Below are 26,944 nucleotides of genomic sequence, written 5' to 3' on the forward strand. Positions count from 1 at the left end.
CCACAAACTCTATGGCTGCAATTATAATACATTTATAGTTCTCTGAAAGATCAGTTTAAAGTTATAACATAATGATGGAATATAAGTTAACGAAATACAAATGACATCTATAGCATACGATTCCATGGTTGACTAATTAGCAAATCAAAGAAAAATATCAGAGAAAGGCCTTGAAAAAGAAAGCATGTTTCCTGTTAGAATGTATTCTTTCTTTCCTAAAAATGGCTAATTATGGACATAAAAATGTTCCAACAAAGGGTCCTGAAATTCCTAGAGAAGATTTAAACTTCAGATGCAGTAACTGACGAAGTCAGACGTTATCATAACGTATCAAGCTGAAAATTAATCTGTTAGTAGCCAGAAGATACAAGTGCTCATTTTTAGAGAAGTAAAGTTTATTACATTTGAAACAATACAGCAGAAATCTCAAAAGTATACTCATTAAATATAGTTTAATTCTTACAAATCTCCTTTTGAAAATGCAATTCATATGTACTGCAACCTCAGAAGTTTGAATTCAAAATGAAATATGGGGGCAGTAGTCAGGGAAAGCACATCAGAGGGCTTTTGTCAAAGATCTGCACAGATCAGTACATACCTCTTCTGTCTGTGATGCAGTAGGAAAAAAAGTGATTCTAAACATATCCAAGTAAATGCAGAAAAAGACATTACTATTTGAGGCAGACCATGCTAAAATATAATTTACAATGATTAGTTTGCATTTATGATAGTTAATAATGCCTTAGTTTGAACCAATGAAATCAAGGTTTAGTTAAATTCTGCAGTATTTGCTCAGTCTTTTGCACTAAACATTAGTTCATCTGAGAAGTAATAAGATTGGAAAAGCAAATGATCCGATCCTTTTCATTAGGCTTATCATTTTCTCACTCAGTCACACTAAATGCAAACAAATCAATACAGCATCAAGATTTTTCACATAGTAAAAATGAAGACTAATGACTTGTGAAGGCAGACTGTGTACCATGTAGTATTTAACAGATGAAACTTGCAATTACCATCAACTCATTTTTTTAAATAACACCAAGATTTACAAGCCAAAATAAACATTTGATTTAAAAATTCTGCTATTCAAGATACTCAGGTGTCTTTTTTTCTCATTGAGATTGATATGGGTTGGGTCTTTTAAAAACCTGAAGAGGAGTTGGTAAGAGGAAAAAAATCCTCAAGGCTTTAAAAACCTCAGCTGTTAAAGAGTCCATACAACTACTATGCTGGCATGACAACAGGTTTTTTTTCTGTCACAAGACCATTCACTTTCCCACAGAAGTACTTCCCCCAAGCCAATTATATAGATGTAAATCAGCTTACCCATGATTAAAACTGAAGTGATCCTTCAAAAACAGGAGCATGACACCTCACCCAAAAAGATCTTTTAAGTCACTGCTAGCTGAACTGCTACTGGTCATAGTAGGTGGTGGCTGTGCAAAGTTCTGCGGGTTAAAGAAAGGATTAGTCTGCACACCGAAGGCAGGCTGTCCTATCATGCGCATCTGTGCTCCCATTACCGAACTGCCCACACCTGGAGACCCTTGAGCAGGCACAAACTGATTGAGCCACTGATTTGGTTTCTGTTGTGATAGCTGGTTCATGCTAACTTTGGGTTTCTGAGGGCCAAAGAGATTATTAAGAGCAGACATATCTGTGGGTCTTTGCTGAGTCAGCTTCGTACCAGCAGGAGGAACACTCACAGCACTGAAGTTTGGCAAAGTGGAAGGTGTTCCCAATGTCATCTTGGCCACTCCAGGTGTACTTGGACTGCTGAAGAAGTTCTGGTTTGTATTAACTGGCATGTTGAATCCTGAAGTCTGAAAGCCCATGTTGGCATTTAGGCCGTTTGTTAAATTTCTCTTTGTATTATCAGTTGGTGTAGAAAACATCATACCAAGGCCCGTGGAAGGAACAGAAGTGAAGGTACTTGAAGCAGAAATTTTAGGGGTACTAACAGAAAGACTGGTTAAAGATGACATATTATCCATCAATGTGTCTGTCAGGTCCTTAGTCTGAAAAATATGAGGAAATTACTTTATCTCCAAGAATTCCAAATTACTTAAAAATTAGTAAACATTTGATAAATTTTATTATAAAGGACAAGTTAAAATTAAGCTCAATAGTCTACACTAAGACAGCAAACCACAGCTCACAGGCCAAATCCAGCCTGCCACATATTTTTGTAAGGCTTTTTAAGGATGAACATTTGCAGTCAATCTGATGACAGGGAATACAACTCTGAACTCCAATTAAATGAAATGCTGTCTCCACCACTGCACCTCCACCAAAAAACAGAATTGCATTTTTCTCATTAGATCTGTATTACAGACAAGGATACTCTATTATTTTTGTATTTTGAATTTCATCAAAACTTTGTGGAAATTTATTTTCTCTATTTTAAGTACCTACAAAATACTTTATTTTTGCCTCTTGGCCCACAAAGATTTCTCCCAGAGGAAGAAATTTAATGATTAAGAGGCAACAACAACAACAACAAAATAATTTAAAGAAAGCTTTTAAGATAAAGTAATTTCTGAAATCAGTAATAGTGTAAACTTTCTATCAGCAGAGACCTTAATCACTGCTCTAACACCAGCACGTAGAACACTGCCTGGACCATAGCAGGAAATAAATACTGGTCAGGACATATAGGTAAGTATTCCTAGATCAAGTCACAAACATGACTATGACAAAAAAGCTAAAAATTGAAAATTATTTTGCTCAAAAATACATAAAAGCATGAATATAATATTCCTGGTCATTTCAAAGTGAGCAGCGTTGAATTAGTACCATAGACCTAATATTTTTTAAGAACCCTCCCATTAATCTAGCTTCCTCTTTGTTGGTAACAAGCACTATTACAAAACATTATATATTAGGCAGGCTATTGAGGAGTTGTTGGAAAATTCTTGATGCCCATACTTCTTAGAAATTACACATTAAAGTATTTTCTGAAATACATTTTTATAAAACACTAGTAGGTAGACTAAGTTCTATACTACCTTACTCCTTAAGAGTAGTATGCCTTATATATGGAATTTTAAAAAGTGGTACTGATGAACCTATTGGCAGGGCAGGAATAAAGATGCAGACGTAAAGAACAGACTTGCAGGGGCGGGGAGCTGGGATGAAGTGAGAGAGTAGCACTGATGTATACACACTACCAAATGTAAAATGGATGGCTACTGGGAAGCTGCTGCATAGCACAGGGAGATCAGCTCAGTGCTTTGTGACAACCTAGAGGGAGGGGATAGGGAGGGTGGGAGGGAGGCTCAAGAGGGAGGGGATATGGGGATATATGTATATGTATAACTGATTCACTTTGTTGTACAGCAGAAACTAACACAACATTGTAAAGCATTTATACTCCAATAAAGATGTGAAAAAAAAAGTGTAGTATGCTTGAATTATGCAAAAGAAATGAATTCTGACCTGCTTGACTGGAGCAACAGGTGTGTGCACCTGGGGTTTAAGAGGTTGCTGGCTTTTCAACTTCTGTGCCTGCTCCTGTTCTTTTGCCAATTTTTGTTTTTCTTCAAGTGTAAGTGATGCCTGAAAACAAAACAAAACCAAAAAAATCAACTGACAACTTTCATAATTCCATTTGTAAAACAGAAGATTTCTTTTCGGTATGTCTGACAATACCAAGTAGTTTACAAACTACTCCTGTATTGGTGATTGCCACAGCGTAAGTTATACTTTGAATTATGATAAGATTTAACTTTAGGTAGAAACTCACAGGATCCATGCTAAACTATTTCCAGTATGAAAATAATAACAAAATTATTATTTTAAAACCATTCATTAGAATCACCTTTTCCCAGACAATGAGAATATGATTAGGTGATATCATTTTTATAAAATTAGGAGATTCTAGCTCACTGTAAAAATATTTTAGAAACTCATCAAAAAGCTAAGTAAAAAGGAAACAACTTTTTTTTTTTTTTTTTTTTGCGGTACGCGGGCCTCTCACTGTTGTGGCCTCTCCCGTTGCGGAGCGCAGGCTCCGGATGCGCAGGCTCAGCAGCCATGGCTCACGGGCCCAGCCGCTCCGTGGCATGTGGGATCTTCCCAGACCGGGGCACGAACCCGTATCCCCTGCATCGGCAGGCGGACTCTCAACCACTGCGCCACCAGGGAAGCCCAACAACTTTTTTTTTAACGTGAACAATTTCTTTCACTGCTAATGTCTGCATCAAATTCAACATCTGTCTTTTTCTTATATCAACTTTGCCAACCTATAAGCTCGCAGTATGTACTCTTAGTTAATTTTGTAAACCACAATGTCTAGTAGTTCCTTGGCTCCACACATACAGGTACTCATATCTGTTGAATAAACAGAAGAAAACTGCCCTCAGCAGAAATTCAAAACTGACGTATTTTTTATATCGGATGCTAACCAACATTTCAATTGGAAAGTATCATTTTAAAGTTTGTTATTCAAAATCAGAATCAGAGAAGAGACACTGTAGAATTTATCAAGGGATGTGACCGGCAAAGTACAGTAGAAAGGACAAAGAAGTCAGGCAACCTAGAAATGTTACCAACATGGGAGACTGAATAATAAAGAAAGTTAAAAATCTTAAGCACGTTTATTCTCAACATGAGTCAGGTCATGCATGACCCACTGATAACTTTTAAATTTCATAAAGATAATTAAAGAATGTTTCTTATTAAGCTAAATAGTATTTCCCAACAAAAATCTGTGGTTTTAGAAGTTATATAATATAAATACGAGTACTAAAAGAACAGTAAAAACACTTACTCTTTTATGTTTATTCAGTAACCCATCCTCTTTATTTTCTGATTCACCACCAGTTAGAAGGTCTGCTCCAATGTTGTTAAAGACTTTGTCAATATGCTGAAATACAAAATGTCAACCAGCTGAATGACACGCAAGATTGTGATTTTACTGCTTAAAGATCAGAGGCCCCCGAAATGGAGCACACTATCATGCATTTTTTTTCAAAAATTATAACAATCTAAAAGCTTCTTACCTGAGACCCAACATGTGTAACTTTTGTCTCCTCAGAAGCATTCATTTGATTTCCTATATCCAAAGATCTGTAAGAGAGAGCTGAGTTATGACAAAGCAATAAAAAGAAATGTATGTTTTAAAAATACTTGTACTAAAAAGAGTTCATCCACATGGAATTTACTACAATCTAAACAAACTGCAACTTCATTCTTTAAGGAGAGTCATAATCTTTTTCGTTATTTACTACTTAATTAATGTCTACTTGCCCCCAAAACGAACATTTGTACACATGTCTTTTTTTTTAAAGCTCAGCATTTAAGATTTACTGGAGAAGTTAGTGTCATAAAATCAGGCAAGCATGGTTCTTACCATAGGAGAGTTTACAGCTCACTGAGAGACAAGATATGATACGGGAACTTAATGTGATTAAGTTCAGAATCTGTGATTCTTTTTTTTTTTTTTTTGAAATTTTTAATCTTTTTTTATTGTAGTAAAATGTACCATTTTAACTATTCTTTTTTTTTTTTGCTTTATAACAAATTTAATCAGTTATACATATACATATGTTCCCATATCCCCTCCCTTTTGCGTCTCCCTCCCACCCTCCCTATCCCACCCCTCCAGGCAGTCACAAAGCACGGAGCTGATCTCCCTGTGCTATGCGGCTGCTTCCCACTATCTATCTACCTTACGTTTGGTAGTGTATATATGTCCATGCCGCTCTTTCACTTTGTCACAGCTTACCCTTCCCCCTCCCCATATCCTCAAGTCCATTCTCTAGTAGGTCTGTGTCTTTATTCCTGTCTTACCCCTATGTTCTTCATGACATCTTTTTTTCTTAAATTCCATATATATGTGTCAGCATACAGTATTTGTCTTTCTCTTTCTGACTTACTTCACTCTGTATGACAGACTCTAGGTCCATCCACCTCATTACAAATAGCTCAATTTCATTTCTTTTTATGGCTGAGTAATATTCCATTGTATATATGTGCCACATCTTCTTTACCCATTCATCCCAGAATCTGTGATTCTAACAATAAATGCTATAATCACTGAATAAGTGATGTGGACAAGATCTATGTCTTGAAAAACAGGTAAGATATAGACAGGAAGGAGAAAAAGAGAAGGTTCATCTACACCTCAAGTATAAATAATAGAAAATTCCTCTCTGTTGTAATTTTTAAAGATCATTTTCCAGAGTTCCTAAGTTAATATAGTCAATCCATTAAACATAATAAATATATACATCACAGAATACTTAGTGCATACAAAGGGCTATTTCACATCATTCTATACCCTGTGTATTTATTTCCATAAAGCCTTCATCTTACACTGGAGCAGAACCTAAAAAGTTTCTTTTGGGGGACTTGGCTCATGATTGATATCAATTTTACTGATTTTCAGATGTCTTTGACTCAGGATTAAACTTTAACAGGCATCCTAAAATCATGTTTTGCCTCTGGAGCAAAGAATATAGTGGAGATTTGATCATAAAAACTGGCATTTTCCACTGAATAATTTTTACCCTTCCCCTCTTCCTTTGAATACTAATATTTTGCAAATAATTTAGAAAATCCTCCCTAAAAACAAACAAAAAAAGAGGTACAAGCTGTGGTACTACATATGGAATGAATTCTCTACAAATGTTTCTGGGGTTAGAGAAAAAAGAAGGAGAAATCAAAACACCAGGATTTCACAGATTTGAAAAATATTTTTAAGTGGTGCTCTTGGCAATCAGCACCCTGAGTTTACAATGCCAGTAGCTAATGCGACAAGAGATTTTCTTAGAAACAGAATTTTCTTTATGTAGAGAAAATGCTAGGGTTACATCCTATTATGCTTCTGTATTTCAGAAATGACATCAGATTTTCAACAACATTCTATTTAAACTCAGTTCAACTTAATATGTTGGAAAATTTTTATATGCTTTACATAGAGTCAAATTGAAATCCTTCAATTTTTCTAGTCCGTATTCTAGAAAATCAACCATGACATAACTTTAATGTCATTCCTGGACCATGTGCAATTCATATGCAACCTACTTACTTCTGCTGTTCTTGCATTATATGAAGTTGCTCCAGTTTAGTCTTATGTTCAGACTCCAATCTATTAAGCATCTCTTTTATGACGGAAATGAAGGAATTGAACTGGTGTAATAAGAAATTGATATGGTTATAATGTTTCAAGTTAGCCACAACGGTAATCTAATAAAATAATTCAACAAGTTATTCATAGTATTCTCTATTTTTATCAGAATATGACCCACTCATAGCACTGATGACATAAGAATAGTATATTTTAGCTCAATATATCATAGCAAGCTTTTACAGTATCTCTGTATGGTGGTGATATAGTTGATGAGACTTTTAAGTTCCAGAAAACATGTTCTCAATAAGTTTTACACCCTGAGTTGCCAAACAGCTATTATTCAGCAGTCTTATATAAATTCAACTCCAGTAGTTATTACATATTGATTTTTCTAGACTAATCCAAAAATGACTATCTAAATTTGTGCATATCTGAAAACAATCTGCTTAATAATGCATAAAAAATTACTCTTTATTCAGATCATTATAAAAATGACGTTTGGGGCTTCCCTAGTGTCGCAGTGGTTGAGAGTCCGCCTGCCAATGCAGGGGACACATCGGTTCGTGCCCTGGTCCAGGAAGATCCCACATGCCGTGAGGGAGCTGGGCCCGTGAGCCATGGCCGCAGAGCCTGCGCGTCCGGAGCCTATGCTCTGCAACGGGAGAGGCCACAACAGTGAGAGGCCCGCGTACCGCAAAAAAAAGAAAAAAAAGAAGAAAAAAATGACGTTTGGCTAAAATAAGCCTGTTTTCTAAAAAGTTAGTAGAAATATTAAATATACATAATCTAACTTCCAAATAATTAAAATTCATAAAGTATATCTAATTTAAAGTTAAACATAGTTTAAGCTTTGGTTAAACTTTAAATAATTTTTAATTAATTAATTTGTTTGTTTTTGGCTGCATTGGGTCTTCGTTGCTGCACACGGGCTTTCTCTAGTTGCGGTGAGCAGGGCCTACTCTTCATTGCAGTGCACAGTCCTCTCATTGTGGTGGCTTCTCTTGTTGCGGAGCACGGGCTCTAGGTGCGCAGGCTTTGGTAGTTGTGGCTCGCGGGCTCTAGAGCGCAGGCTCAGTAGTTGTGGCTCACGGGCTTAGTTGCTCCCCGGCATGTGGGATCTTCCCAGGCCAGGGCTCAAACTTGTGTCCCCTGCATTTGGCAGGTGGATTCTTAACCACTGCACCACCAGGGAAGTCCCTAGTTAAATAATTTTTATGGTACTTTAGGATCATCATAAACAAGTTATTTTAATAATACCACATATTACAGGAAGACTCTAGAAACTGCTTTCTTCCCCTCCCCAAATCTTACAACTACGTCTTTGGGCTGGGTGCTTATAAATACACTATTTTATTAATCCTCACAACTCTTCAAAGTAAATTTATTAATATTTCTATTTTATAAATGAGGGAACTCAGGCTCAGCAAGAGAGAAAGCAACTTACTCAGAAATACTAAATAACTTATATGGCAGAATTAGAATTCATACTAAGTCTGTCTCCAAAGCTTGTACTCTTTTCTACTACATTATGCTGTCTCTCAACCATGCTCTATCATCCATTTATCCTCTGTCTGACCATAAGAGTAACAAAAGGCATATTTCCTTAGCTGTTTACCATGACTGACTCTTTGCTGATTAGTTTTTTTAACTTTTTAACAAAATATAACATACACAGAGAAGTATACATATAAGTGCACATCTCAAAAAATTCACAAACTGAATTTAACCAGTAGCCAGAAAAAGAACAGAACATTGGCAGTACCCCAGAAGCTTCCTCGTGCCCCCTTCTAGTCATTTCCTACCCTCCCTCGCCATATGACAAAACACTATTCTGACTTCTAGCAGTGTAGTTTTAACTGTCTTTGTGTTTCATATAAATGGAATCATTCAGTAGATTCTCTTCTGTGTCTGGCTTCATTTGCTCAACATAATGTTTGTGAGATTCATCTATATTGTTGCGGCATTAACATAGTAGGCCTGCACTGCTATCCCTGGAAAAGCCTGCTTGCAAGTTTGGCCCTTGGCTGGTGTCCAGAAACTCAGATTTTGGGAGGTTCCCACCATTAACTGATAATAGTGGCTCACTGTGCCTAACTGGAATTTGAGTACCAGGCAGGGGGTGCTACTTGATCAGCCAGCCCCCAATAAAAATTCCAGGCACCGAGTCTCCAATGAGCTTCTCTGGCTGGCAATATTTCAGACACACTGTCACAAGTCATTACCCAGGAAATTAAGCACATTCTGTGTGACTCCACCAAAAGATGACTCTGGAAGCTTGAGCCTGGTTTCCCCCAGACTTTGCCCCATGAACCTTCTCCCTTCACTGATTGTGCTTTATATTCTTTCACCATAACAAATCATAGCTGTGAGTACAACCATTGGCTGAGGCCTGAGTCCTCCTGGTGAATCACTGAATCTGGGGGTGGACATAGGAACCGTCCCCCAACACAAGTTGTGATTGTGTTTGGATCGCTGCATGGTATTTGCTCTTTTTTAATCAAATGCTAAAAATGTATTTTCCTAAGTTACTTTATCTTTTTCACATAATGTATAATATACTTAGATTATTTTAAATCAGAACTGACAGAAGAGGGCAGTCTTGAATTAGGAACCCTGTCCATGAAATGAATAGGAAAGCAGACCACATCCATGCTAACTATTGTAAAATACCAGATGATATGAATCTAAATATTTCTGCTGATGAAAATAGGTCCCCCCAAAAAATCAACCATAAAGCTGAAGAAAACTAACACACTTCAAATGTAATTATATATCCTAAAATAAGCATTTGAGAATATTTTAGAACACCCTAAATCATATATATGAGAACTAAGAACAGAAATGACCAAAAGTTGAAGACTATCTTAGGCATGTTATCATTCTATTTTTCCCCAATATTCATCCTCCCTTTTTGCCAATCCTAATTTCAACCCTGCCATCCAAGATATGAAGAAATTATCAAGACAAAAACTGAAACCTAAGGACACAAACCTTCAGGGGCTTACCCCACCACTTCAAATGAAATTTTGGATCTGATTAATTTTACAAATTTCTCTAATTTGAAAACTCCATTCACTCAGCACTCTCCCCTATGCCAAAAGCTCTCTTGCTTAACTCTCAGCTTTCTGCTTCCTTCATTGCTCTAATTCACTTTTAGTCCTGAATTCCAAACCTTGCCAGCCTATCCATTTCCGACACTCTCAGTTAAACAGTAACCCTTCCCCATCTTTTCCATTATACATCATTAAACATTAGTTTTATGGTGAGCAAAATGCCTTGTCATTACTCTGTACCTCAAATTTTCTCTCAATTCAATAAAAATTTTTGTTTCTGGCACTGTACTAAGTACTGGGGATGTAATGAAGAATAAGCTATAACAACCAGCCTTCTGGGAAAGTCAGACACACAAGTATATAGCTATGACAACTACAGTGATAGAGGTATGCAGAGGTAATTCTATAATAACCTTTGAGTACATAGTCCCTTTGCTCAAACATTTACCACATCTTGAAAGTTCAAATACCTAAATGAGATGAGCATTTAAAGTCTGCCTATTGTAGGGCTTTCACTCTCGTGGCCCAGGTTCAGTCTCTGGTGGGGGAACTGAGATCCTGCAAGCTGCATGGCATGGCCAAAATAAAATAAAATAAAATAAAATAAAATGAAAGTCTACCTATTCTAGTCTCAATTTATCTTAATATCATCACTCCCTGATTATATTATAAGTATCTCTCAAACTGTATTATTCATTCCCTGTGGCAGATAGACTCTAAAATGGTCCCAATTACCTCCTCATTCTGCTACTCTGTCTTTGTGTAATCCCCTACCTTCAAACATGGGCAGGACCTGTGACTTGCTTGTAACCAACAGAATATGGCAAGGGTAATGGGATGGCATTTCCTTGACTACATTCTTAGAGACTATAACTTCCATCTTTCTAGCAGACTCTTTCTGGCTTTGATGAAACCAGATGATGCCGTGTTGGAGGCCCATGAAACAAGAAATTCAGAGGCAACCAGCTAACAGAAAGCAACAAAGTGAGGCCTTCGGTTCAAGAGTCTGAAAGGAATTTAATCCTGCCAATGACCATTGAGTGAGCTTAGAAACAGATCCTCCCCCAGCTGAGCATTCAGATGAGACCTCAGTCTTTGACTGCAGCATTGTAAGGAACTCTGAGCAGAGCATCATGCCCTGGCTTGGCTGACCCACAGAAACTGTGAGATAATAAATCTATGTTGTTTTAAACCTGCAAGTTGTGGTGATTTGTGAGGTAGCAATAAATAATGAATACACAGCCCAGACATATTTTTTTCCCTTTGTTCATGTCAATTTCACAGTCCCAAATTTGAAGTAGTCCCCAATCCTACACATCTTTCAAAATTCTGCTCATTTACTATCTCCCAATTAGGCCTCCAATAATCCATCCTTCCAACTCACATACTGCTTACTTTGAACCCACAAACTTTCTTCATTCATCTCTTTGGCATATTTTTCCTTGTTTTACCAATTTATATGTAATATATTTATACATTCAATGCCAAGAAAACAGTAAGCTGAATAAATTGAATAAAGCACAAAACTACTCCTACCTGATTGAGATTAAGATTGTTTTCAATACTCAGGGGAATCAGATGAGGCAATACTTTTCCAGCCAACTGCTCTTTGGTGATTCCCAACTTCTTATGAGTAAAAGTACATTTGTAAATACCTGACAGAAAAGAGTAAGACAAATGTTATAATTCAGTACCACAAATCAATAGAAATCAGAAAAACTGTGTATCTATATTAAATCTCTTGATAATCAGTATAGTTACAAATTTTTCCTTATCAATGCTTAGAAGAAGGATGCTCTTATATATGAATCAGAATGATTTCAGTGTTACTGTCAGTTTAGATTTAACATACCATGACACATTTATCCTGTATTCTTTTGGTTTTAAGAACACATTTAATGATAGTATAAAATTAAAAGTCTATCAGAACTAGATACCGTTCTTACAGTGCAGCAGTAAGGCTACAGAATGTCTCTCTATTCTGAAGACATCTAAATATATATTTCAGACATCTCATTCAAACTTGAGACATCTATTTAAAGTGTCTAAGTATAGGTCCTATACCTTTATTCACTTCTTTAACGAATCAGACTCAACATCTCTGAACTTTAATAATTTAAGTCAACTCCACACAGTCCTTCCCTGTACACAGTCCTTCCCTGTTGTCTTACCTATTTACTCAACTTTCAGGACCCTGCTTGATACACCTATTGCACAAAGCCTTCATTTGGTAAACTGAGCACGTTTGCTCCTCATTCTCTGAATGCTTTTGTGTTATAAGTGTTTTGTATAGAATCCAAAGCTTTAGAACACACCATCTCCTGTTATTCTGCTGTTAATGCACACTTCACTTACATACTCAAAGAATAACTTTGAGGGCCCATTAAATGCTTATTTGCAGGGCACTATGCTCATTACTTTCCCTTCAGTTGGTCTCACTGATTCTCACAGAACTCCTAAAATGATATTATTTTTATCCTCATTTGATAGATGAAGAAACTTTTCAAAGTCACTCCAGGAACTGGCATAGCCAGGACTGGGGTTAGGGCTCTTTCCACTACGTCAAACTCCTTCTTAAGAAGACTAATTTCTTTGAGCTCAAAAGTTTCATACCATATCACAAAAGTTCTACGTCTACAGAGGTCCACAACAGATTACTTACTGACCATTTCTACAAATATTTACTGAGGGCTTTCTATAAATCAGGCACTACAGTAGGTAATAAAGATACATGGCTGAATAACATAGTTTTTCTTCAAAACTAACAAAGAACTTCAAGTTTAGTAACTTGTTAATGTTTCTGTGATTCCACAGCTAGGTCTATCTCTATTAGTGCAGCAGACCCTGAACATTTTCAGATTGGGCTTTAACTATTTATAGGCAATTTCAGAGTTTTTTTTACAGAGTGATTTATAATTATGCTGATAGAATAGAATGTGCTGTAAGGCCAATAATGCTTCATCGGCACATCACTTAGCAGTGAGAAATATTTGTACAGACTTAAACATATCTAAATTAAAAACCAGTTCTACCAGTTATCAGCTGTATAACCTTCAATAACTTACCTCACCCATCTGAGCCTCAGTTTCCTTACCGTAAAACAGAAATAACAGTACCTATCTCATTGGATTTTGAAGAGGACAAAATAAGGTAATGCAGAGAAAAGACTCAGCACAGTGCCTCTTACAAATCAGGTACCAAATAAACAACAGGTATTACTATTAAGACTGGTATCATTTTTGTGTATGGTGTTAGGGAGTGATCTAAACTCATACTTTAACATGTACCTGTCCAGTTTTCCCAGCACCACTTATTGAAGAGGCTCAGACCTACTAGAGAATGGACTTGAGGATATGGGGAGGGGGAAGGGTAAGCTGTGACAAAGCGAGAGAGAGGCATGGACATATATACACTACCAAACGTAAGGTAGATAGCTAGTGGGAAGCAGCCGCATAGCATAGGGAGATCAGCTCGGTGCTTTGTGACCACCTGGAGGGGTGGGATAGGGAAGGTGGGAGGGAGGGAGAAGCAAGAGGGAAGAGATATGGGAACATATGTGTGTGTATAACTGATTCACTATGTTATAAAGCAGAAGCTAACACACCATTGTGAAGCAATTATACTCCAATAAAGATGTAAAAAAAAAAAAGACTGGTATCAGCATTTCACATAGTTTTGTTTGCCTCTCTTATTTAGTACCATTTTATAGAGAAAACTACATGCTATCATGATATATGTGAAGCCAGGATTCCCAAATATCTTACTCCTTTATAAATGTCAAGTCCTACCACTTTTGCTAAAATTAACACAAAGAAAAGTTGTATCATGGCATTTACCCCATCATTCTTCAGTTACTGAATGCTATATACATGAAAAGAGTACAAAATGGTTTTATAGATTGAAAAGTTTACTTGCATAACTGTAAGACAATAAAGTAGCATCAAATGACATTAAGTTTTCAGCTACCTAAAATTCCCATGAGGACCGCAGGTTCCTTGGATGGAATTTGTTGTAAGAACGGCAGAATATCATCAAGTACAAACCACTTATCCAAGTATTCCAAAATCTTTCCTAAGCACACTAATGAATTTACACGTACCTATTAAAAGAGGTAAACTGAATTAGTCATTTAAAGTCTTTGCAATCTAGACCAAAATATTTTAAGTATGAGTATAATCTTCATATAGGTATATGTTAAAACCTCAAGAATAAAAGTAGGTTTAAAAGCTCTCGTCCTTTATCAATATAGAAAATTCACATATTTATAAATTCTCCTGACTTGTTTCAGAAAGAACCTTTGATTGCTTTGCCAGGATACTAGGTAGCTAAAGGTAAGGAATGATTTTAATTTTATATCTTTTTAAATAAAGTAATTAGGATTTGAAAAGCTTTATTACATGTTTGTTTGCTAAGAATATTTCCTTGGGGTCATTTGAATTATAAAAAAGGACTTGGGCTTCCCTGGTGGCGCAGTGGTTGAGAGTCCGCCTGCCGATGCAGGGGACAAGGGTTCGTGCCCCGTCCAGGAGGATCCCACATGCCGCGGAGCGGCTGGGCCCTGTGAGCCATGGCCGCTGAGCTTGCGCGTCTGGAGCCTCTGCTCTGCAGAGGCCACAACTGTGAGAGGCCCGCGTACCGCAAAAAAAAAAAAAAAAAAAAAGGACTAAATTTTCCCACCAAGTGATTTAATTTTACTGGGCTTCCAGTATTTTTCTCTAATTCAGGTTCAAGTCATTCTTAAACTAAATGTTTTAACAACATGTGAAAAGTATATTTGTCCTACATAAAGTTTTGTATTTCTAAATATATCTTTAATACAGTTACTAAAACCTGATATTTAGGAGCTCTTTTATCACAATTCTATCAATTGTGATATCTATATTCTCTTGACTATTTTGATAAATATTTCACACCCGACTTTTTTAGCTAGAATTTGTTAAGATAGAATACTTTTAGTCAGGATCATAATATCAATAAAACTATATATATATATATATATTTTTTTTAAGTAAACTAAGAAAAGCAGAAAACAATTAGTTGGTAAAAAAAACAAAAAACACCACATTTCTGCAAGAAAGATGGAAAAAAAAAACTGTGGCTTAAAGCAGAAAAGGGTTAAGAAAAAAATTACTCAAATTTTCTACTGAAGCACTCAAAGTTAGGGGATGGGAGTAATGTCAGGGATGGAATACTGTAAAATTATATATCAGGGAAAACTACGTATTGCTCACTTTCATAGTACTATATATAGTCTACTTATAGCCATGACAAAATATATGAACAAACTATAAAAAGGTTATTAAACAATAAGAAAATTATTTAAGCCAATGAGGCGTGAAAGAAAAACAAAAATTAATATGCGATTACTTACAGCAAGGGAAGACGTTTGTAGACATGCATTTTTAATTCTTGGTATCAAGGCATTTTTCATGGATGGGTACTCTATAAGATTTGCAAAGGTTGGAATGATGTTTAGACAGAGTTCCTATTAAGAAAATAAATCGGATCAATCTTAGAGAAAGGCTCTCTCACATACTAAAAAATATTTTGCATTTGCATGGCTAATTTGTCACATAGCTTGAAATAAACTTTTATGTATGGTATATCATTTGATCTTTTCAACAACTGTTTGAAAGAAAAATACTTATTATCAATTTTGAATTTTACAGATGAGGAAACAGGCTCAGAAGACCTTGCTCAAATTCATGCTAGGTCATATAACTAGCATATATACCAAAATTCCCTGATCGCATTCCCAGTTTCTTTCCCTGATAACACAATTAATTCTTCATTCATTTTTAGAAATAGGAACATCTAAAAAAAAAGTAACATCTAAGTTTTGCTACCTTTCACAACAAGGGAAAAATCAAGAACAAAGTCACGTAAAACTATTCCTCTTAAATAAGGAATTTCTTAGCTGTTACATATATCCATATGATGGATATAATACAAACATTTTAAAATATATTTTCAAAGACTGTTTAACAATATCAAGGATAAAATGCAATAAGATACTATCATATAATCCCATTTTTAAAATCTGTCTACAGGCTTAGGGAAAAAAACTGGAAGGATATATCTGGGAATATTAACTGTGGGCATCTCTGACAGGGGATTTTAATTTCCTTTATATTTTTTTTTTTTTTTTCTTTTTGCGGTATGCGGGCCTCTCACTGTTGTGGCCTCTCCCGTTGCGGAGCACAGGCTCCGGATGCGCAGGCCCAGCGGCCATGGCTCACGGGCCCAGCCGCTCCGCGGCATATGGGATCCTCCCGGACCGGGGCACGAACCCGTATCCCCTGCATCGGCAGGCGGACTCTCAACCACTGCGCCACCAGGGAGGCCCTCCTTTATATTTTTAACTATTTCTAAATTCTGAAACTAAAGCCAATATAAATGACAGAAACAGGAAAAGTTATTTAAAACATTCTTGTTAACTTAATGCCATGCCATAGTGTAAATGACTGGAACTGGGAACTTCAAGGATAACAGAAGAAAGGGGGGATGATGGAGGATTAAATGAGATAAAAAAAAAGAACAGGAAATGGCTTGAGAAATAACTGGCTGAAGAACCTAATCTCAGATACCTTATAAGGCAGAATGATCCTTGTAGGAAAGCAAAAAAGAGATTACTGAAGAAAATGGGGGTATAAATGTATATCAGGGAAGGAGTTATTGACGATATTTGGTAAACTTAAAGACATTCATTTATGGTTAGCAGATAGAAATGAATCATCCACTAAAAATCTGTTATCAGTATACTGGCAAGTATTTTATTTGCTTTAACTTATCCCCAGACTTCCAAAAGGCAGATAGAAAGAAAAGAGTTAATATTAATATCTATTCAGAAGTATAATAATTAAGTAGGTGATATAACTTGAGGATAATAAATACAAACTACATTTAAGGGACTATTTTCCACAGATGGTAGAGAATGAGCAAGGATGAGCAGTCAGTGAGATACTGTGCTCCTGTTACCAGAGGGGAACAGGGAAGTTCAGCCCTTAATTGATATCAGAGTGACAGAGAGAGAGAGACTGATGCACACATGCACTACGCCATATAATCCAGCAGTAGGTTACAGAGAGGGAAATCTTAAATTATGTCTAAATCGCTTGGCTAGAGGAGGGGAGAACCATAGGAGGAGACAGAGTAAAGAAACTAAGAACAGGAGATTGAAAAAAACAAAACAGAACAAAAGGAAGTACAATTAGCATATTCTCAGGAACTTCTGCCTATTATTTTCTACTTTCTCTATAACTGGTGGTGGGGAGGGGAGAATGAAAACATATTCTACGTTTATTTAAAGATAAATAATTTAAAAAACTGGTTCTCATATAAATTTCTATTAATGCCTCTAATGACCCTAACTTTTGTTAACGACCTTCTACTTTTCCAAATGCTTTTCTAAACTCTCTTTAGCCTCTTAAATAGTTCTAATCAAACTTCAATTTAAAAATACCATTCCAAAAATGAATCTCAGAAGTTACCTCCTAGTCTTCTAACTTGCATGAAGCTTGAGGAAAAGATTTTTGTTTCTTGCTCTTGCTCTCTCTCCCAAAGCTTAGATAGGCTTTATCAGACCCTTACCAAGCAATGTTGATACTAGTTAATTGGACTGGTGACTAAACACATATTGAATGATATCAGAAATGCTAGTTTCTAAAACTTGGCAAAGTGCACAACTCAATTTGAATTATGTATTAACTATTTTAATAAAATACTTGCTGGTAACTTATTGGCCAAACTAACCCCCTTAGGATCACTTGATCCTCCCTCTCCTCCCTAATTTCACTGAATATAAAACCAGGTTGACTACACAGGGCCTCTGGGAATGTTTCAAGAAGCTATAATTCACAATTCCTTTGGAAAGCACTTAAAAGTAATAGTAAGTACCTTCCCCAAACATTCCACGTCATTTGGACAAAGGCAGCAAGAGATGACGTTATAAGGAAAATTTTTAACATCAACTTCACAACTTGGAATAAAAGAAAACTTAGATAAGGACTGAAATGAGTCAAACAAGTGACCTTATATGTGTGGTATTAGGTTCACATTTAAAAAAAAAAAAAAAAGCTTTGGTCAATAACTTATAAAAAGTAAAATTCTGGGCTTCCCTGGTGGCGCAGTGGTTGAGAGTCCACCTGCCGATGCAGGGGACACGGATTCGTGCCCCGGTCCAGGAAGATCCCACATGCCACGGAGCGGCTGGGCCCGTGAGCCATGGCCGCTGGGCCTGCGCATCCGGAGCCTGTGCTCCGCAACGGAAGAGGCCACAGCGGTGAGAGGCCCGCATGCCACAAAAAAAAAAGAAAGTAAAATTCTTTGCTTTTCTTTACTAGAATCTTTGCACTGGTGAAGAGACCATAAACTTTTAAATATGACACCTTTTATGCAGTGAGATGTTCTTAACATAAGTATTTATTTTCCAAAGTGAGGAAAAAAAGCTCAAACTAAATTATACTTTTAATAGCAATCCAAAAATTTTTTTCCAGATAACCCAACCAATATTTTAGTAGCAAAATTACAGAACTAAAAGTTTGGCAAAGTATGTGATGTTTGGGCTTCCCTGGTGGCGCAGTGGTTGAGAATCCGCCTGCCAATGCAGGGGACACGGGTTCGAGCCCTGGTCCGGGAAGATCCCGCATGCCACGGAGCAACTAAGCCCATGAGCCATAACTACTGAGCCTGCGCTCTAGAGCCCGTGAGCCACAACTGCTGAGCCCACGAGCCACAACTACTGAAGCCCACGCGCCTAGAGCCCGTGCTCTGCAACAAGAGAAGCCACCACAATGAGAAGCCACCACAATGAGAAGCCCGCGCACTGAAGCGAAGAGTAGCCCCTGCTCACCACAACTAGAGAAAAGCCCGCATACAGCAACGAAGACCCAACACAGCCAAAAATAAAATAAATAAATTTTAAAAAAAAGTATGTGATGTTTTAACAGCACTTTTGTAACACAAAAGCCTGACTATAAATGCATTAGGGATGGTCACACTAAATTACTATCTGCTTTTCTACCTACCTGCTATACAAATTAACTTCAATGCAAAAGGAACAACATTTCTGAATAGAAGACTGAGTTATCAAACATGAAAGAAAATTATAAGTATGAGAAGTACCTACTTAACACTTTCATAAGAAAAAGGCACATACATCTTTGTCATTTTCATTCATATATTAATTACTCATTTAGGAAGAAGGTATACAGCAATCCAAACTACAACAAATCAAACCTTCTATAATAGTACATTACTGATAAGCAACACATCATTTTACTTTATTTTTTTATTTTTATTTTTGCGATATGTGGGCCTCTCACTGTTGCGGCCTCTCCCGTTGCGGAGCACACGCTCTGGACGCGCAGGCTCAGCGGCCATGGCTCACGGGCCCAGCCGCTCCGCGGCATGTGGGATCTTCCCGGACTGGGGCACGAACCCGTGTTCCCTGCATCAGCAGGCAGATTCTCAACCACTGCGCCACCAGGGAAGCCCTCATTTTACTTTATTAATACAGGTATTCATCAATTGATTCTTCAAATTAGTTAGGAGTGAACACACTAGTAGTAGTATACGTCATGCAATTCAATGGATTAATATATACTATTGAGCTTTATATTAAAAAAATTATGACAAACTTAAAATGTACTTTACTTCTTTCTTTTGCTTTAAGAATCAAAATCATCATTAAAGGAAAAAAAATTGAATATTATACCTGGATCTGAATGGAAGGAGCCTCTAGGGCTCTGTAAACCATTGGCAAGACACTGTTCTTTATCTCATCAGGAGGAGTTTTGGTTAGTAGCAAATCCATTTTTTGGAGGAAAATTAACAAAATCTGTGTAGAGAAGGCGAACAATGTATTGAAGTCTAGAATCTTTATGACACTTTATACATGCCAAAATTTAAAGTAGCTTCAAAAGAATAAGTTATGTATTTTGACACTCACCATGTTGCTAGCCTGAAGGCATGGAAGACAAAAACATATAAATCAAGTCGCTTATGTTTCTAGAAGCACTATATTTAACATCTGCTCTCAGTTTAAACATTTAAATAAAGACTAATTTCCTAACTCTCACATATCTTCAGTAATACATCACTCACCCACAAGTACCAACTATCTGCAAAGCTCCCAGGTAAAAAAATAAAAGCCTGAGGGCAGCAAAGTCAGATGTCCCAAAGAAGTAAATTCTATCACTAGGCTTCTATAAAGTTCAAGAGAAGAAAAGGTACAGAAATGAAAAGGACTGTCAGGAAAAATTCTAGAAACATTTTCAATTGTCCCTGATCATTTGTTTGCCACCACATACGTAAGTAATAAGGAACAAACTATCCCTTCTATCCATGCAGAATACTTAGTTTTGTCAAGGCTCAGTTAAAATTTTTCAGAAGGGATTTTTAGCTAGACTACTACTACTACTACTACTACTACTACGAAGGGAAAAAAAATACAAAGAATTAAGACAAATAAAAGCTCAGATGATAGGTTCCTTAGGATCCTATCTGATGCATAGCTTAGTGAACATGGGACTCCACTCCTTTCCCTCCTGACACCTTGACCATGTTTGGAGAACTCTGCTTCGAAGCCTACAGCTCTCTCACCTGCCCTTTCCTTAAGCAGGGGAACTCCTGTCTTACTACCACAGACTTCCTTCTGTTCCCCTCCCTTCAATGGAAGGACCACAAACAGTCTGTCATAAAACCATTAAATCAGGTAATCAATGGTTTACCAATAAGCTCTTGCCATGTAGTAGCAGAAACTTAACAATATTTACCATGTGCCAGAAAATTTCATTTAATTTCAACAACCCTTTTCACATTTCAGAAATGAGCAAAATAGAAACTTTAAGAGAGTAATGATTTGTCCAAGGAGATGAAGAAGGCGAGATTCTAACCCAGGTATGTGACCTTACTGCTCTCTTAAATCCAAGTCTACCTTGAATCTGGCAAATAAATATTTTAATAGGGTCTATATCAGAGACTAATTAAATTTTCCCTTAACAATACACACACACACATATTATTTCCATGGTGCTGGAAGCATTTCTCCTCTTCTGGTGAAACTATTTATTAGCAATAAAATAAAGAGAAACAACTTGCATAAACCATCTACAAATTAAAGACTCTTAATAACAAAACAAAAAAACAGAAATACTTAAAAGTGCAGGAGAAAAATAAATATTTATTTTCCTAAACCTGTAACTTTCAATAAGGCAATGGGAACAATATAACACATGCAAAATCTCATTACAATTTGTTTTCTGAGACAGTAACTTGTGGAGAGCTACAGACATTTATTTGCAAAGTTCAATTATAATTTTAGGAATGGTTCACTTCAAACATATGCAAAATAGCTTCTGACTAATGGAAAAGAAAGTCTCTCACACTTACCTCAATTTTGAAAAAGTCAAATATCCTTTCCTTTTCTTTTCAATGATAGTTATCATTGACTAAGACCACTGAATAAACAGGAAAAAAATATCTACATACATACCTGGATTGGCTCCTGCTGTTTAAAGACAGGGCCAAGTTCAGGTAGAATTAACTTGACATATTCTTCTTTGGTACATTCTTCAGCAATGAGTAGAACATTGGGCAAAACAAAAGGTACCATGTCAGGGTTTACAAATTCTGAAGTCAAACAAGGCAAAATTCTCTGCACAATGACACGCTGAAAGGCAAAAAATGTTTTCATAAAACTAATCTTTATATCAGGTCTTTAGTATTAACATTGAAGTTAAGAGTCTAAAATCTCCAATTCCTTTGGGTAAGGTTACTATATAATTTATAGTTGAAACTGGGACACTTTTGAGAGTAAAATAAGGTGCTATTGCTAATTATGCCAGGACAAAAGACATAACTTGGGAACATCATAGATAAAGGGGGACATATGATTACCCTTCCTTTAGGAAATCTTCCCCAATTAGTCTTCACTAATATAGTTCTCCTCTTAATTTCTTCATTACTTATGATTCATACCACACATTGTTAATTGTTGTTTCATGCACATTAACCCTATCTACACTTACTGTAAAGCCCTTGAAAGCAAGGACAATATTTTGTTCCCCATTTATTCTCCACAGCATCTAAGTAAAGGGCTAGACAAACAGTGCATAACCAATGAATATCTGATAGATTAAACACTGGAGATATTTCTGCAAAGGAATTACTAGTTTTCCAGCCAGTGGCTTCTTTAGCAATCACTAATATTTTTAGACCATATTATCCTCACGATTTAATAAGCCAGAAAGGGAGAGTAAAAGAATTGGAGAGACTAGTATCAATACAGCAGTATAACTGCTAGTGAGGCAGTGATTTCCACAATGACAGTTTACGGACTTCTCTTCTGATGTTTAATGTCCAAGTGCTGCCTTTGCATAGGTGGTATCCTTCCAATTTTTTACCCTATTTAATAATTTTTGGACCACACAAAAAAGGTCCACTAAACTTTTGTGACTTCAGTCTGTAGCCTTTTATAGTCATTTATGTACCCCTGGCAAAAGTTACATTTTTTTTTTGGAAGGGTTATTATAGTAAGTCAAAGTAAATTTTAAATTCTATACTCCTGACTATAATAACAAACTGATCAACAACAAACCTTGGGCAGTTTTGACAGAACCTTTGGCAGTCCTTTGAAAAACTGTGATTTCTGAAGGTTATCTCTTTGGAATAAGGTATCAAAATACTGCAGTGTTACTGCACCAACATCATCAAAGAAGGGAATCTAAAAACAGAGAAACAGAATTATTCTGATAAGTATTAAAGTATTTCTCATATCTGAAACTGACACATTATGATGAAAAAATATTCAGAAACATTTAGCGAAATGCTAAAGACCACTTAATAAAAATTCTAATTATAAAGAATAAGAAAGTAATAAATTATTTTTCTTTTCAAGGTCAGTTTTTCAGAATCAGTACCTGTGAGTTAGCTGCACAGTAACATTTTCTTTACATAACTAGTAAAATATTAAAAGATTAAGTAAAATATCTTGAGGGCATAAACAGTACCATTCATTAAAATCCATTGGTTATATGAGTGAATTTGAGGGCTATGAATTCTTGGGGTGTCTAGAACTTCTGCATGCCTAACTGTAACTATTAGGTCTCTTTATGTGAAATCTTAAACTTCATATCAGAGCACTTACCTGCATAAATTGTTTAACTCTTTAAGATTAAAAGAAGATGAATATTTAATACATTCAAGAATACAGATGTTATCTGGGGACTATATCTGATTAAATCTTCAGATGCATTTAATCAACTTTAACTCATTTTTTGTCCCTCCATCTAAGGCAGGAATTCACATGCACTCACCTTTGTCATTTGATCTGCATCTGGTCTTACAGTTGGAGTTACGTTTAACAGTAGTTTTACATGCTCACGGACTTCCTCAGGTATATTTGTAAGTGAACTAGATCCTAAACGACTCAGCTTCAAAAGAGTAATAATGTTAAATATGAATATAAAACATTCAAAAGATACACATTTATACTGTCAATAGTCCATTTAAGAAAACTTTTTGAGGGACTCCCCTGGTGGTGCAGTGGTTAAGAATCTGCCTACCAATGCAGGGGACACGGGTTCAAGCCCTGGTCCAGAAAGATCTCACATGCCACAGAGCAACTAAGCCCGTGCACCACAACTACTGAGCCTGCGCTCTAGAGCCCACGAGCCACAACTACTGAGCCCGAGTGCCACAACTACTGAAGCCCATGCACCTAGAGCCCGAGCTCTGCAACAAGAGAAGCCACCACAATGAGAAGCCCATGCACCACAACAAAGAGTAGCCCCCGCTCACTGCAACTAGAGAAAACCCACGCGCAGCAACGAAGACCCAATGCAGCCAAAAATAAATAACAAATAAATAAATAAAAAAGAAAACTTTTTGAAATTTACTAAAAAATATATTTTTAGATTGAACAAATGGCTAATTCTACTGTTGCAAGATAATTAAAACACATCTTTAATACCTGAAATTGTCTCTATTCCTAAAACAAAACACCCAGTATTTTAGACCATATTTCAATTTTCACTCTAGTAAATAAATGCCATGATTAAAGTTGTAGTAACAAATATTACCTAAGAATTACTTTTGTTAAGTTGACTTTATGAAAACTTAAAATATGAGACACTCATCTCAGTTTAGAGAATTTTCTGAACATATTTTGGAAAAAACTAAACACTTAATACATTTTTAATGCAAGCAAATGTTTAAAGGCAAATACCTGATCCAACTGTCTACTGAAACTCTTGTAAATATCTTGCTTGTTAACTTCAAATACAGCTTTCCCTTTATTAAATACAGCATACATGACAGTTCCTAAAGAGTACATATCACTGGCTGTTTCACAGCTCACAGAAAGTATGTATTCAGGAGCTAAATATTCAGGATTTGGAAGACACAATGATGGTAAATTTGGGTCCCATTCTTTACATGGAAACTTAGGCTATAAAAAAACAGAAAAAGGATTACATAGATTAAATAGTTAAATTAAAGCAAACCACTGTTAAGTAGTAACAATTTAGTTTTAAATTCATACTCAGTCATGCAAGTAAAAATGTCACCATCACTTTCAATTCTAAATTTCCCCAAATCCCAAAACTAGAAAGTGCATGAAACAAGTTAAGAGATAAGAATAAGAACTCTTATAACTTTGAGATTATTGGCGCTCTCTCCCAGCAGACAAATTATCACTACACTATACAATACATTATGAATATGGAAAGGTCTGGCCTATGTTTTCTGATACACAGGCTTCGAATTTATGAGTTCAAATAGATTATTGTTTGAAACCTTGTTCTTTCACCAACTAGCTATGTGATTTAGTTAACAGGTTCAAAGGGATATTGTAAGATAAACAAATGGATGGAAAACAGAGCCAGCACAGTGCCTGACACATAGTATGTACTCAACCAATACTAATTCTTTCTGCTTCCCTTAAAAATGTTTACTTAAATTAGAAATATATTTTAGGTCAAAGCATGGTCGTTAAAGGTAACAATTACATTGTAAAAATTTGAAATATTGCAGTGTTTTCCCAAGTATAAATAGGCAGGTTTCATAATCACTAAGTAACAGGTGCTTTTTAACCAGAAAGACTGGGTTTAAATCCTAGCTCTACCACTTACCACTTGCCTAAACTTAGGCAAATTATTTTATTCTATGAGTCTAGCTTACTCATCTGTATTATTCCCATACCTCACTGAGTCGTTGTGAGGATAATAAGTAAATACACAAAAAGTGTTCAGAAAAGCGCTTCAATAAACGTTACCCATTATTATCACTGCTATTGTTATCATGCTCTCTAACGAAGATTCTGTGATCCAATAAGCTGGGGAAACACTGCTAGAGATTCACAATGTTTGTTTGTGTATCTGACACTCTGAGGGAAAAAAATCTACTTAACCCAATAGTGCTCAAATTTGCTTAACTCTAGTACTTTCTTCTCAAGTAACATTACTGAGGAATTAATGAGCTAAATATTCATAGGTACAATGAACACTAGAAATTTTCTATAAAGCTATACATTTAAACATACCATTGTACCACATAGCCTGTTTCTACACATTTATCAGGCTTATAAATTCTCTAATCTATTCCAGATGCAATCACAAATTTCCAGAGCTTTAAAAAATGAGAAGAATAAAACCTTCATTACCTCTTGTTCAGAAGGATTGGTCGATGATATACAAAAATCAAAGCCCATTATTTTCCAGGCTCCACTTTTATTCAAAATTATATTTTCAGGTGTAACATTTCCATGAACCATTTTCACACTGCTATGCAAAAATGACAATCCTTCAGAAACCTGTAAATGGAAATAAAAGACATTTTTAATAAAAACTCCTTTCAATTACAATAAATGTCTTATAATAATCAAATTTGCTGCTTCTCCCAATAAAAATTTTTTACACATCAGGTAACAATTAAATTTCATAAATGCAAAAGTGTAGATATTCTCAGTTGCCAGAGCATTCTAAGCATTCGCAAGAAAAACCCAATTGTAAAAACAGAGGACAACTATTTATTAAGTTCCTTTCTATATGCATAAAAGCAAAAGAAAAGACACTAATAAAAGCAGTTTGCTACCCAAATTTATTCAGTTCCTGAGTTTGAAAAGTGAGAGAATCTTTGGTTTCTTAAAGACAGTAAATATCAAGAAATACCTTTGTCAATTTGATTCTAATTCTTAATATTTTTATATACTTATACTTCATATTGAAATTAAGTTTTTCTGTATAGCACTGTGCTCAGTTTTCAAACATTAACTGATGTTCACTCATTCTCACACTGGATTAATATTTGGTAATTTTATATTTGTGCCTGAGATTACCATAGAATTTGTTAAAAGTGAAAACTGGATTTGAAAGGGCCAACCGTACCAAGTATGCCAGTTCCTCAAAAACTTAAAAATAGAATTACCATAGAATCCAGCAATTCCACTTCTGGGTATATCCCAAGAAGAACTGAAAGCAGGGTCCTGAAGAGATATTTGTTCACCCATGTTCATAGCAGTATTACGATAAGCAAGAGGTGAAAGCAACCCAAGTGTCCATCAATGAATGAATGAATAAACATAATGTGGTAAATACATACAACAGAATATTATTCAGCCTTCAAATAGGAAAGAAATTCTGACACACGCTACCACATGGATGAACCTAAAGGATATTATGCTAACTGAAATAAACCAGTCACAAAAAGAAAAATACTGCATGATTCCACTTATATGAGTAGTCAAATTAATAGAGACAGAAAGTAGAATGATGGTTGCCAGGGGCTGGAAGGCATGAGAGGTGGGGTGTGGGGA

General features: G+C 36.0%; 1 protein-coding gene across 2 annotated transcripts in view; it reads right to left on the bottom strand.

Annotated features, from left to right (window-relative positions):
* Positions 1-435: 435 nt before the first annotated feature.
* The window catches only part of SCYL2 (SCY1 like pseudokinase 2), a 59,685-nt gene continuing 33,176 nt past the window's right edge, over positions 436-26,944 (bottom strand). For both annotated transcript variants that reach the window (XM_081248391.1, XM_081248392.1), the window contains exons 5-18: positions 25,793-25,942; positions 24,359-24,580; positions 23,448-23,564; positions 22,730-22,855; positions 21,626-21,802; positions 19,847-19,969; positions 15,503-15,616; positions 14,098-14,230; positions 11,668-11,786; positions 7,037-7,137; positions 5,007-5,073; positions 4,775-4,870; positions 3,442-3,561; positions 436-2,021 (exon numbers count right to left, since the gene is read on the bottom strand). In XM_081248391.1, coding sequence (XP_081104517.1) covers positions 1,377-2,021; positions 3,442-3,561; positions 4,775-4,870; positions 5,007-5,073; positions 7,037-7,137; positions 11,668-11,786; positions 14,098-14,230; positions 15,503-15,616; positions 19,847-19,969; positions 21,626-21,802; positions 22,730-22,855; positions 23,448-23,564; positions 24,359-24,580; positions 25,793-25,942 — 2,310 coding nt within the window. In that variant the 3' untranslated portion in view covers positions 436-1,376. The remainder of the gene's footprint in view (positions 2,022-3,441; positions 3,562-4,774; positions 4,871-5,006; positions 5,074-7,036; positions 7,138-11,667; positions 11,787-14,097; positions 14,231-15,502; positions 15,617-19,846; positions 19,970-21,625; positions 21,803-22,729; positions 22,856-23,447; positions 23,565-24,358; positions 24,581-25,792; positions 25,943-26,944) is intronic.

This window comes from Mesoplodon bidens, assembly GCF_964165515.1.
Source record: "Mesoplodon bidens genome assembly, chromosome: 11".
Lineage (NCBI taxonomy): Eukaryota > Metazoa > Chordata > Mammalia > Artiodactyla > Ziphiidae > Mesoplodon > Mesoplodon bidens.